This window comes from Lepidochelys kempii, chromosome 9 (assembly GCF_965140265.1).
Source record: "Lepidochelys kempii isolate rLepKem1 chromosome 9, rLepKem1.hap2, whole genome shotgun sequence".
NCBI classification, from domain to species: Eukaryota; Metazoa; Chordata; order Testudines; family Cheloniidae; genus Lepidochelys; species Lepidochelys kempii.
This window is the reverse complement of record NC_133264.1, coordinates 27,448,361-27,461,829: the sequence shown is the minus strand read 5'-3', so window position 1 is coordinate 27,461,829 and position 13,469 is coordinate 27,448,361. Positions and strand designations below refer to the sequence as shown.

The 13,469-nt window shown below is 43.6% G+C and overlaps 1 protein-coding gene across 13 annotated transcripts in view; it reads left to right on the top strand.

The window, feature by feature from the left end:
- Positions 1 to 13,469, top strand: part of MED12L (mediator complex subunit 12L) — a 321,153-nt gene that overhangs the window by 43,039 nt on the left and 264,645 nt on the right. For all 13 annotated transcript variants that reach the window (XM_073359681.1, XM_073359680.1, XM_073359679.1 and 10 more), the window contains 3 exons: positions 6,220 to 6,389; positions 11,150 to 11,260; positions 11,730 to 11,999. In XM_073359681.1, coding sequence (XP_073215782.1) covers positions 6,220 to 6,389; positions 11,150 to 11,260; positions 11,730 to 11,999 — 551 coding nt within the window. The remainder of the gene's footprint in view (positions 1 to 6,219; positions 6,390 to 11,149; positions 11,261 to 11,729; positions 12,000 to 13,469) is intronic.

The following is a 13,469-nucleotide window of genomic DNA, read 5'->3' as shown; positions in this document are numbered from 1 at the left end:
CCTGGGTTTTCCTTAGCACACTCCCATCAAACTTCTGTCCAGGTCTGGCCTTGCATATCTTGCAATCTAAGGATGACACAATTGCAGCTTGAAGCAAGTTTTTGCAACACTGTTGAAGATGGATTTTCCAAGATAGAATAATAAATGGTAGAGACGGGTCTGTGCCATGAGGCTTAGATCAGGCATTCTCCAATGTCTATGTGTGTTTGGACCCAGTGTTCAGGTTTGGTCCCAGATACTCTGTAATATGTAATGATTGCTGGAGTGCATTTCAGAACTCTGTTGAAATGGGACCGTGTCCCATCACCAGTGACTGGAAAAAGGCCAAAAACGTTGAATTAGGTTCATGCCTCCATGTTCTGTTCTTGTTTCCTTAAGTCAGGCAGTGAAGCCCCCTCCTGATATTTGATTTGGTTGGTCTGGGGTCCATGCCTTTTGTCTGTGACTGACAAAAAGTGCTCTTTGGCGGATAAATGTCTGCCTTTTTTTCTCCCTTCCCTCTCTGCTGCTGCTTTTTGCCCTTTTCTCTACAGGAGAAGCTCATCTCCATATCAGTGAAGCAGATCTGCAACTTTTTGGGGGAATGACCACCTTACTTATCTAACTCTAACTCCCTGTTTCACCCTTATCACTTTTTGTGTGGCAGAATCTCTTCTCGTTCGCCCCAAGCATTAGGGGTGGGGTACGCATTGCAACAGGGTCTTTCCAACCCCTCATGACCCTTCCAGCTCCTGTGTGTGAGTGGGTTCTCTGCTGCCTTTCCCCAGGCCATGGAGTGTAGGGTTAGGGCTTGCTGAAGCAGGCCCTCTTTCTCCTCCCTGTAGGGAAAAGGATTGGGGAGATGGTGGGGTGTTTGCAGTAGGATCCTCTTCTTACCCAGTAGAAGTGATAGAAGAGGATCCCTGGATGAGGATTCCCCCACCCCCCACTTCTCAGTAATGTGTGTGTTTTAATGCAGCTGCTGGTGGGTGGCTGGGCTGCTGAGTTCATCTCACATGTGAGTTCACATCACCTTCTTTTTCTCTTCTTCCTCCTGTGACAGTCGCTTATATCACAGCAGCAGGGAGGCAGAAGGCAGTGTCAACTCCTGATGAGGTCCAGCAGTCATGGATGGGGGAGATGGAGCAGGCAGGCTTCCGAGGGAAGGGAAAGAGACTGAGGTGGCACTGTGGGCTCTGTGCATCTTTTCCTTCCCCCTCCCAAGGTCTCTCCAATGTAGAAACCTTTGGGGAAGAAGAGTCTCTAGGACCTGACCCTCAACCCTGTGACCAGTGCTGCCTTGCTTCTCTTCTGCTTTTTTTTTTTCTATTCCTTTCCTGTCACACACTCTCTTCTCTCCTTCTGCAACCTGTTATAAGTTTTTATAGAACATAGTGTCCTAGGCACTTACTCACCTGTCTCCTATCTCCTGCTTTTGCTATTCCACCTTGCTATTCCAGTCTCTGACCACCTTTATCCTCTTACCTCTACTCCAAACAGTTTTAGGGATAGTCCGTAGGAGGAGTTACAGTATTAACCGCTAGAAGTAAGTTTATTGCTTCCCTAATCACGGCGATTAGCTCTGCTCATGATCTTCATTGAGACACCACATCATGCTATCCCAAGGAGATATAAAATGACACTGGATTAGGTTTGAGTACCAAAGGCATATCTTCTCAGCCTGGAATGAATATTGGTAATGCTGCATTTAAACCAAAGAATTCTCTCAAACTATCTTGACTTTTTAAAAAAGAAAAGAAAAATAAATACGTTGAGTCTTCTGAGCAAAATCAATGGTTCAGGTCCTCAGTTGGTGTAACTTGTGGCATAGCTTCAGTTTACACCAGCTGAGGCAGTATTTGTGAAGAAAATGTTGTTCTGCTTCCTGGAAAGGGAGAGACATTGGTACCACAGAGGGATAAATAGGTGGGTGGATACTTCTGGTTTCAGTTCTGTCTTTGGTCAGTTCCATGATGATAGCTGGAGGAGGCACATGGTTATCTGAATGAAACGAGATAACAGGACTGTCCTAAGGTTGATGCACTTAGTTTTTGTTTCACTATTATATTAGAGCTCCAACACAGATTTTATTTTGAATGTGCCAAATGGGTGCTAAAGGTTACATTATGCATGCAAGTTTGCTATTTTGCAAAGGTTATTTAGAGCTTTCTGAGAATAATTATACAGTACATCACTGATTAGTTTTTGGCAGTCTTCAAAATGTTTCAGGTCTGTGCCTTAAGTAATGAAAATCATTCATTCTCCATGGTTTCTAACTCAGTGGCACTGAGGAACTGGTAATAAATTGCCTTGGGAAAATTATCCTTTCATGGTGTGACATTGAAAAGAAGTGTGAAATGGTGGATTTGCAACAGTTTTTAGAAAATTGAGTGAGTGTTTTGAAGCAAATATTTACTAAACGTTTCTATATAGTTGGTTTAAGCCTGAAAATTACTCCACGTTTTTGTACCAGGCCACTAGCTTTGGAGAGAAAACCCTTTCAGTAGATGTTGATGGGAAGAATGATGAAGAAATTCAGGGAAAAAAGATTCAAAGATGAGCAAGCTAGCGTAAAGCCTGAGGAGCAAATATTGCACAGGCCACAATGAAAACTGTAGCCTTTCATATGGGGAGTCCCTGTAGTTCTGATAGTAAACAGGTTTAGACTGTCAAAGCAATGCTTTTATGTGTTCATAGAAGAATGTGCTACAGTATTCTCAAATATGCTGCATGCTGGTTAAACATAACTCTGTAACATATTTGTCTCTTGTGGGATATTAAAAAAATATCCCTAGTAAATTCAGCTGTACTGTTAAGAGGATGGAAAAGAGGAATGCTAAGGTAGGTAATCCTTCACCTAAATTATCACCCCTCGTTAATTTAAGGTTTGTCTAGACAAAGTTAGTGTGCAGCAAGCTGCGATGTGAATCTAAAGCACATTAGCATGCACGTATCAACTGTCCATGTAGACCCTGCTACCACCCACTCCTGCATTTGTACTAATTTTAAGAAAAGTTCCACCATATTTTGTGTATTGCTCTCATACTGGGTCCATATTTCTGTGATTATCTGAATAAGAATGACAGAAACGCAGCAATCACGTCATTATTGCAAAACTTCACATAGCCTTTTACTACATTGTTCACTTCACTCTAAACTTTAGAACGAAACACTCAATGAGGTAAATGGTAGTGGATTAATTAACTTCGATTAGCACTGTTCTGTGTATGGCAAGATCAAAGCTTGTCATGTCGGTGGTAGTTTGTATTCACAGAAATCCTCTTCATGTGCACAGATGATAAATGCTTAATTGTGTCCTGTGAGGTGTGCAAGTCAGACAAAAGACCGAATCTGCAAGATGAGAGGGGTGTTTGGTTTTTGAAAGGCAAGACATCAGAAGACTTTACAAATATTAATGTAAGGTTCAACAAATGGCTTACATGACTTCAGTGAAAATGTTAGGAGTTCAGACGAGCAACTGCCAACAGGAAGACCCAAGGTTTTGGGTGTAATGAGCTAGAAGGAAAGATTTAGGGCCAAATATTCAATTTGGAGTGCCTCAAAATAGGCATTTAAATTCATATTCAGATATGTTGAGGTATCTGCATTTCAAAGGAGGAAAAAAGAGGTCATGTTCGGGTAGAAATCTGAGGCATAACCTTTTAAAAGGAGCGCTACAAAGATTAGGTGGAGAAATTGTTCTCCGTAGCTATCAGCTGTAAGGTTAGAAATAATGGCTATTTTCTGAAGCAAGAAAAGGTACAGTTAATAGAAGAAGCTGTTTTGGTAAACTCAGCAGGGCAGTTGGACATACCACAAAAAGGAAAAAAAAACATTAGTAGTAGAAATCATCTGAGTCATATTTTGAGTAGCCAAAAGTGCTGAGATTAAAGTAATGGGAAACTCGCCCTTTTAGTTAGCAAAATTCCAGTGGGCTAAAACTGGAGGGTTTGGGTCACACCCCAAAAGTTTGCTTGGAATACTGAGTTTGCCATTGAGGCTTGACCACTCCCCTGACTACAGGGTGTGGCAAGAAGCTCTTCTACCTCTGCTTCTTATCGCCTACAAATCTTTGGGAAAGATCTCCCAGGGAGTGGGCTGCCTGCCTTATACTGCCCCCCACCTTTCCCCAATTCAGTAGCTTCCTGCCCATTCAGTACTGTGAAACTGGAAATTCTCCTTCCTGCTCGGTTTTGTAAAAGGACGTTTACTTTATTTGGGGGTCTGAAGGAGACTGATCAGGTCATGGAAATTGCATTCAAACCTCTGTGTAGAGCACTAGCACACATCTGATCCTATAAAAATATTGCAGAATACATTGTACAAGTAAAGAATTGATATCTTTTTTTTAATCCTAAAGGCTTTTGTATAATCAAACCTGTATTTCGTGACTTAAGCTACTTGAGGATGAACTTTTAAGTGTATTCACTGAAGTTGGTGATGGCTCAAGGTTTTAATATCCGTCTCGTCCTGTGTATAAAGGAGGAACGCAATATTATTTGTTGTGTATTGCTCTTTCTTGTGTGTGGACTCAAGTGGGCTGACACTTGCTGTAGCTTCTGCTGAAGTCAGTTTTGAAGTTCAGCACAGCCATCCCTTAGCTCAGTCACTGTTGGCTCTGACCATCTGGTCAGAGAACATCCTATCAGAGGTAGGCCCAGGTAGTAGGGTTGTATGTAAGAAAGTGCCAAAAGATTCTTTCACGTATGCAGTGGGGGAGGTTTAGGTTGGATAGTAGGAAAAACTTTTTCACTAGGAGGGTGCTGAAACACTGGAATGCGTTACCTAGGGAGGTGGTGGAATCTCCTTCCTTAGAAGTTTATGGTCAGGCTTGACAAAGCCCTGGCTAGGATGATTTAGTTGGGGATTGGCCCTGCTCTGAGCATTGGACTAGATGGCCACCTGAGGTCCCTTCCAGCCCTGATATTCTATGATTCTATGGTCAGGTGGAGTTGTGGCCATTTTGAGAGTTACACTGCAATCTTCTCCGGCAGCAGACTGGATTGGTCTATGGGTTATTTTTCCCTTTCTCCGAGCACCTTGCAAGACTCGCGTTGTAAGGCAGCTGTTACCCCTAGGGGTCGGAGCTAAGGACAGACAATGCATCTTTAGGTAGTCATGATTCCCTTAAGGGGAATCTTTTTGAGATAGTGAGAATTGTGCCTGGGGAAACCTTTGGTTCTCAAGTGGTTGTGCACCAAGAGACCAAGGGCGGTTTGTAGGGGTACAGTGAAAGGAGACTGCAAGGACTGGGTGCCCCTGAGGCTGTTGGTTCATTTTGATTTAAGGTTTTGGATAGAGGCCTTTTAAATAAATGTAAGATCTAGAGTTTTATTGGCAGTTCTGACAAGTGGCATAAGCAATGTGTCACTAGCTCTCTGAGATACAGAATGAATTGAAGTTGACCTTCTTATGCTTTGAGGTTGCCAAAGGTGACCTAGTGGGTGAATTTCTGCCCCTATGGTTTTGATGTAATTTGATGTACTAATTCTTCCTGCCCCCACTAAAGCATCCTGCATTGTAGACTCACTGGTTGGATGAGGCTAAGAGAAGCACTACTGCTTGCTGGTAATGTCATGACTATGTGACAGGCAGTGCAAGATGACTCAAATCTGTGATTGCGTCTTTGTCAGTCTGACTTGAGAACCGTCAAAGCAGTCTTGTCTTGATGCGTTTGATACTGCAGTGGCCGGTCTGTTGATCTAATAAATTGCTCTAAGAAGGTTATGTTCTGGAGAAAAAGTGAAATCAGAGTTGCTATAGATCAATTTCAAAGCATTATAAGAACGTTTTTTTTTATTTCCAATCATTCTGGCTTGTGTAAAATCCTGTTTTTGTTTTATTTGTTATAATTCTTTGCGGGGAAAAAGTAAGACTCCATATCGAAATAATTAATTGTAGTATATTCCTACACTTCTATGCAAGGTTGCTTTGTGATTGAATATTGAGCCTTGATGGAGCAGATGGGTGATTCCCTAAAGGCATAGCTGGTATTTGTAAGTTTTAAAATACAGGTGGACACATTCCTGGTGTGTACACTTTGAAAACAAAGCACAGGAGATGCGCACACACGCAACCTCTTAGTTCAGAGTCATGTTATACAATTGCTGCTTAATGTTATGAAAAGGTATTTTGACTGTAGAGGTAATTGAAAAGTTGTATTTTTACTATGAAGAATCAAATATGTCATCACATGAAAAGAAAAATAAGTCAATTTTTAACTGTAAACTTATTTCATAGAATGGACTCAGATCTCAACCAGATACCTTCGAGAGCAGCTGGCAAAGATTGCAGAATTTTATCATGTGTCCTCAAACCAAGGGAATGGCTCAGTAGCTATGCCTCAAGAGGTGGAACAAGCCCTGAAGCAGTGGGAATATAATGAAAAGTTGGCATTTTATCTGTTTCAGGTAACCTTGTAAAAAGTGCCTTTTTGGGGATGACTGTATTAGGTAGGGTCCAATTTTAAAATGCACTTAAAAGTAATTTGGCACTTTGCCTGCTCTTTCGTAATTTGCAGTTAGCAGCTTACAATTTATGCATGTTTTGTTAAAATTTGCTAGGTATGATATTGTTTTAAGTTTTCTCTGTATTAGATCTATGAGGTTAAATGCATTCAGATTTAGGGACAAACTTTCAACTGGTTTTTAATTTTGCGTGCCTGGTTTAGGACATCTTGGGTCTCCTTTCCCATGACTCTGGTGTACGCACAGTTATTGTCACTTTGACAAAGCTGCAACTTTCTTGTCTTACCACTGATTAATTTTGCATGAAGTGGATTTAAACCTTTTAATTTAGAAAGAAATGCACATTATTATCAAACTTCCCATTTTCAGTCACTGAAACAGATAATGAGCAAATTAATGTTAATTCAGGTGCAACCTGCTGATAGCAAACTTGTAGCTTCATATTTGGTAATGAAAGAGCTATTTGTTCATTATAGGATAGTGTAATTCAGCTCAACTGTAACTTGAGGTTATGTGTGTGTGGGAGCAGAGGGTGCTTCTTCCATAAGCCTAGTTTTCTGACCAAATTGTATGAATGAAGCATAAAGAGGTCAGGTACCATGTGTTGGACAGTGGCTTGAACAGGGTTAAAGCTCGAGATTCTCTGAGCCCTTAATTGATTAGTCACTTGCTCAGCCCATTAGACCCTGTGCCCTCCATAAATGCATTTTCAGCATGTATTTGATTCCAGTGCTTGTCCATACATATTCCATTCTTGGTACGCATGCACCCAGTGCACTTGAGTTTGGGTTCTTTTGGCCAGCAGTGTCTGTTGGGGGCTGTGCCTGTGGCCTGAGTGTCCTTGTACCTCCAACCAAGGGCATGAGGGAGGAGTGACCCCAGCTGCTTCTCAGTGCTTTCTCACTGCCTGTGGCTGCAAGTCAGATTTGCAGTGTCTGAGCTTTGTTGCTTACTGTGCAGCCCCAATCCCCACCTATCCCTTTTCAGGGCCCCTTTTCAGGACAGCACGCTACACCAGGAGGTGCAGTCACTGCCATATCTCAGAACAGTGGCAGAAGTACCTCAAGAGCATGGGGAGGGCTTTTACCCTTATTACTTTCTGAATCCCAGAAAGGAAGAGGGCTGGAACCTTTTCCAGGACCTGGGACAAATGAACCCCTTCAGGTACAAGTTCAGGTTGGTAACTGTAATTTTGGTGATTCCAACTCTAGATCCACACGACTGTTCATAGCTTTCACTTCCAAGACGCTTATTTCCATATAGTGATTCACCCTGCCTGTAGAAGGTATCTGAGATGACAAGTGGGCAGTTCCCACTACCAGGACAGTGTTCTCCCATTCTGCCGATTGACAGCATGATGGGTATTCAGAAAATGCCTGGCAATAGTGGGGGCTTACCTCAGGAAACAAGTTCATTTTTATCTGTGTTTAGTTGACTGGCTCATTTGCAAAAGTTGCATTGACAGGTTTCATGCTCCATACTACAGACTGCAACTTTTCATCCCTTAGATCATAGAAGATTAGGGTTGGAAGAGACTTCAGGAGGTCATCTAATTCAACCCCCTGTTCAAAGCAGGACCAACACCAACTAAATCATCCCAGCCAGGGCTTTGTCAAGCCGGGCCTTAAAAAGCTCTAAGAATGGAGATTCCACCACCTCCCTAGGTAACCCATTCCAGTGCTTCACCACCCTCCTAGTGAAACAGTGTTTCCTAATATCCAACCTAGACTTCCCCCACTGCAACTTGAGACCATTACTCCTTGTTCTGTCATCTGGTACCACTGAGAACATCTGAGCTCCATCCTCTTTGGAATCCCCCCTCACTCTCCTCTTCTGCAGACTAAACAAGCCCAGTTCCCTCAGCCTCACCTCGTAAGTCATGTGCCCCAACCCCCTGATCATTTTCGTTGCCCTCCGCTGGAATCTCTCCAATTCGTCCACATCCTTTCTGTAGTGGGGGGCCCAAAACTGGACACAGTACTCCCGATGTGGCCTCACCAGTGCCGAATAGAGGGGAATAATCACTTCCCTTGATCTGCTGGCAATGCTTCTGCTAATGCAGCCCAATATACCATTAGCCTTCTTGGAAACAAGGGCACACTGCTGACTCATATCCAGCTTCTCATCTGCTGTAATCCCCAGGTCCTTTTCTGCAGAACTGCCGCTTAGCCAGTCAGTCCGCAGCCTGTAGTGGTGCATGGGATTCTTCCTTCCTAAGTGCAGAACTCTGCACTTGGCCTTGTTTAACCTCATCAGATTTCTTTTGGCCCAATCCTCCAATTTGTCTAGGTCACTCTGGACCCTATCCCTACCCTCCAGCATATCCATCTTAGTGTCATCTGCGAACTTGCTGAGGGTGCAATCTGTCCCATCATCCAGATCATTAATGAAGATGTTGAACAAAACTGGCCCCGGGACTGACTCCTGGAGTACTCCACTTGATACCATCTACTAGGGCTGCCAACTTTCTACTCACACAAAAGCGGACACCCTTGCCCTGCCACTATCCCGTCCCTCCTCTGAGGCCCTGCCCATTCTGAGGCCCCACCCCCACTCACTCCATCTTCCCTCCCTCTGATGCTCACTCTCACCACCCTCTCTCACTTGCTCATTTTCACTGGGCTGGCTCAGGGGGTTAGGGTGCAGGAGGGGGTTAGGGCTCTGGCTGGGGCTGAGGGCTCCAGGGTGGGGCTGGGGATGAGGAGTTTGGGGTGTAGGAGGATGCTCTGGGTTGGGAACGAGGGGTTCAGAATGTGGGAAGGGGATCAGGGCTGGGGCAGAGGGATGGAGTGCGGGGGTGGGTGAGGGCTCTGTGCTGGGGGTGCAGGCTCTGGGGTGGGGCTGGGGATGAGTGGGGGTATAGGAAGGTGGGAGGGGGGATTCTGAGGGCGGGTGGGGGGATCAGGGTTTAGGCAGGGGGTTCGGGCATGGGAGGGGGTCAGGGGTACAGGCTCCGGGTGGCACTTACCTGAGGAAACTCCCAGAGGCAACGACATGTCCCCCCTCCGCTCCTACACGGAGGTGCAGCCAGGCAGCTCTGTGCGCTGCCCTGTCTGCAGGCGCTACCTCCATAGCTCCCATTGGCTGCAGCTGCCCCTACACCTAGGAGCTGGAGGGGGGACATGCTCTTGCTTCCAGGAGCTGTGTGGAGCCAAGGCAGATAGGGAGACTGCCTTTGCCCTGCTGCACTGCTGACTGGACTTTTAACGGGCCGGCAAGGTCAGCGGTGCTGACTGGAGCCACCAGGGTCCCTTTTCGACCGGGTGTTCCGGTCCAAAACCAGACATCTGGCAACCCTAAGATCTACAAGTAAACCAAGAAAAATCAATACTCACTCCAAGTCACAGAATGAAAATTATAGGAGGGGCTTTAGTATCCTTGAGGCCAATGGCCTACCTGTAGCCATTGTTTAGGTTGACTGGTAGCACTCACCTCCAATAATCTAGGCTGCTGCTTGTGAGTCACTAGCCATGGAATATGCATGAACAAGTATTCAAAGAAAATATTGTTACTTACCCTACAGTAACTGTTTCTTTGAGATGTGTTGTCCATGCATGTCCCATGACCCGCCCTTCTTCCCTGATACTACAGAGTCTGATAACACCTGGATTCTGTATTGGGGGAAAGAACTGAGAGATAATTGAGGCCATCCTGCTCTTTATGCCTATGCTCAATGCACGAGGACACTCAGTGTGTAACCATTGCACACCAACACATACTACTGGCCAAAAGAATCTGAATTCAGGTGCATTGGGCGCATTTGCACCAACCGTGGAATATATATGGACAACACATCTCAAATAACCTGTTATTGTAAAGTAAGTAACTGTTTCTTTCTATCTGTGTTGTTGTAAGTTAAAGTAATTTTGGTTTATAAGAAGTTTAAAAAAAGATGTGACTAGAAAATAGCTATTGTATAGACTAACCATTGTACAATTAGTATGGGCCTAAAGCCAGGTCACATGCAGGGATCCAATCTCGGCATTTGAGGGTTTCTTGATTTCCCGTTTGCAGATACTAGACTACACCATCAGACCTCAAAAACCAAGAACAACAAATTGGTGTTGAATCAGTTTTTTGCTCCATGAGAGTGTACTTTGTGGAGTTCCCCTCCTGGATGATCAGCCTTGCTCTCCTCCTGCATGGTCCACTGTGCACTCAACTTGCCTAGCCTGCCACTAAGCACCTCTTTCTAGTCTGATTATTAAAAATAACAGTAAAAAGGAATTCTGTTGTGGGGTAAATCAAGAAAGGTAGCGGGAGGCTGTGCATGGAGAGTGTGTACTCCCTGCCAAGCTGAAGGTCTGAGAAGGGGGAACTAAGACAGAAACAAGTCTCTGTGGTGCCAGGGGTCAGGCTTAGAGCTGCCAGGGGTCATGATAGTGAATCTGTCAAGGGGATAGGGTTCAGACAGTCTGGTGAATTTGAACTGTGTGCATAGTCCATTCCAGTTCATGGTTGCTTCTTCATCTACTGGGCTCTTTCAGTAGCATTAGTTCTTGCATATTTTTCTTTCTAGGTTAATTTTTAAAAAATCTTTGAGAGTTGTAGGGTCTTATCATCAAGTCTTAAAATCATTTTGATTTGAGTCAGGAGATCAGAACCAAGTGGCATGATAAAGGAGCATTTGTAACAAAATTATAAAGCTGCTTGTGTGCTGCTTCCAATTAATTTTGATGCAATCTAAAACAAAATTCTTTCAGGAGGGAATGCTTGAAAGACATGAGTATTTGACATGGATACTGGATGTTCTGGAAAAAATCAGACCTGCTGACGATGAACTTCTTAAACTTTTGTTACCGCTAATGTTGCAGGTACAGAGCATGGTTTAAAGCTATAGTTATTTTTGAAAACAATTATATTTTAAAATATCCCTTATATAACATTTTTTTATTTGGTGCTCTTCAGTATATTTGTAAAAATTGCTTATGTACTAATGTTCTACCTATAAAAAGTAGTGAAATCTTTTTCCAGATGCTTCGCATTTGGACTAAACTACAGTTTTATATGCATTTTTAATGCTTTGAAATTCCTCATGCATTGAATACATAAATTAGGTTTTCTAAATAGAAAAACAGGGCCAAAAATGCTCGTTCAGGACAGTAGATTTTTTTAAAGAGTCAGAACTGTAGACCAGTGTTTCAACAATGTTTTCTGTCTGAGAGATCTTCTAGATGCATTAGATGATCCCTTCTAATTTATGTATGTTAGATATCAGAATTGTAGTGAACGTGAGTACCTTGAAAAGTCTGTTTTGCTTAATATATTATGCATTTTTTTCAGTATTCAGAAGAGTTTGTTCAATCAGCCTACCTGTCCCGTCGCCTTGCTTATTTCTGTGCCAGACGACTGTCTTTATTGCTAAGTGATACTCCTAACCTCGTAGCTGCACACTCACCTCATATGATTATTGGACCAAACAATCCTCCTTTAGCAGCTCCAAGTCCTACTGCAACAGGTCCTGTGGTGAGCCCGGTACAGCTAGCCTGTTCAGATTTCTTTTCCTGCCCACAACATCGTCCACTAGTTTATGGACTGAGTTGTATGCTGCAGGTAGGTAGATGTTTTCAAGGCTCTAACAATTCTCATTGCAATGTATCTGGGGACTTGATGATTTGTGGGTCTGGTAATGGGATAAAAAGTCTTCTACGTAAAGGTCATTATTTCATATCTATCTGTGACAATTTTTGTTACCATCTCATGGTTGCTCACTGGTCAATTTGAAATGAGTGGTGTCAGACACATTCCTAATGTATAGGTGCCATATCACAAAAACCACCAGTAGGTTTGGTACTTCTGACAATTTCAGCTAAGAGATGAAGATCTGAATGAGCCTGGTCAATGAACATAAAGGTGGCTTCTCCAGGTTATGACTGAGAGGTATCAGCAGGAAGAAGCATGTGCTGGCTACTGTCCATGTTGGTACCTGTTGTGTGGACAGAAGCCCTCTGCTGGCAGAAATAATCAAAACCTCCCTCGGAGAGCACTCTGCTAGGCACGTTGAAATGCGTGGCAGTCTGGCCTGTTCTCAAGAAGCCAGCGTGTGACATCAGTGACTCTTGTTAATTTCTGCCTGGTGTCAAACCTTTCATTCCTGAACAAGGTCAAAGACAAGGTGGTAGTGCACCGACTCCGGCAGCATCTAACCTCAGAAGATTTGCTCGATTTTTCGAGGTTGGCACAGAGTCAAAACAGCGTGGGTCATAGTGATAGACAAGTCCCGGTGGCAATGAACCAAGGTGAGACAATGACATTCATACTACTTGCTTTTTTATCAACCTTTGACAGTATTGATCCTGAGATGCAGGTAACTCATTTACATGTGCTGGCAAGAGGTGACAGAACTAGGCTAATATAACTTTTTTTCCTTTCTAAAAAGGCTCAGTTATGATGAGCAGCTGCTTCTCCTCCCTAAGAGCTCTGACGCGCAGAGTACCTCAGGGCTCAGTTCTATTTCTGCTTCTGTTTAACATCTACCTGATGACATGGCTTGTGATGCCAACAATATGCTGATGACATGCAGCTCTATGTATCTCTCAGGCATCACTTTCTCACAGGCCATGGCACCTGAGGGAATTGAGAGCCTGGGTGAAGACCAGCTGGCTCAAACTGAACACCAGGGACACTCAATTAATACTAAGTGAAGAAGGTAAATGGGAACATGAGTACCTCTTCCTCCATCAAGGGCTTGTGACTGTACTAGGATAATGCAAAGTCTATGGACTCCTCACTGACTCAGGAAAATCAAATTGCAGCTAGAAGAGAGTTTTTACCACTCCCAGCTAGCAAGACTTCTCCTGTTCCTCTTGGACAAGGACCTGCCATTAATGTTTGTCGCCTCCATATTGGATTACTGCCACATGTGCTCTTTTTCTTTCTTAGCACAGACAAATTCATAAAGCTGGTAAACAACACAGTGGCTTATTTCCTAACTGTAACAGTCCAAAGAGACTATATAATGCTTTGCTACCTGCGCTGGTTCTCCTTGTATCACCAGATCAGTGCTGAGTTTTGGTACAGATT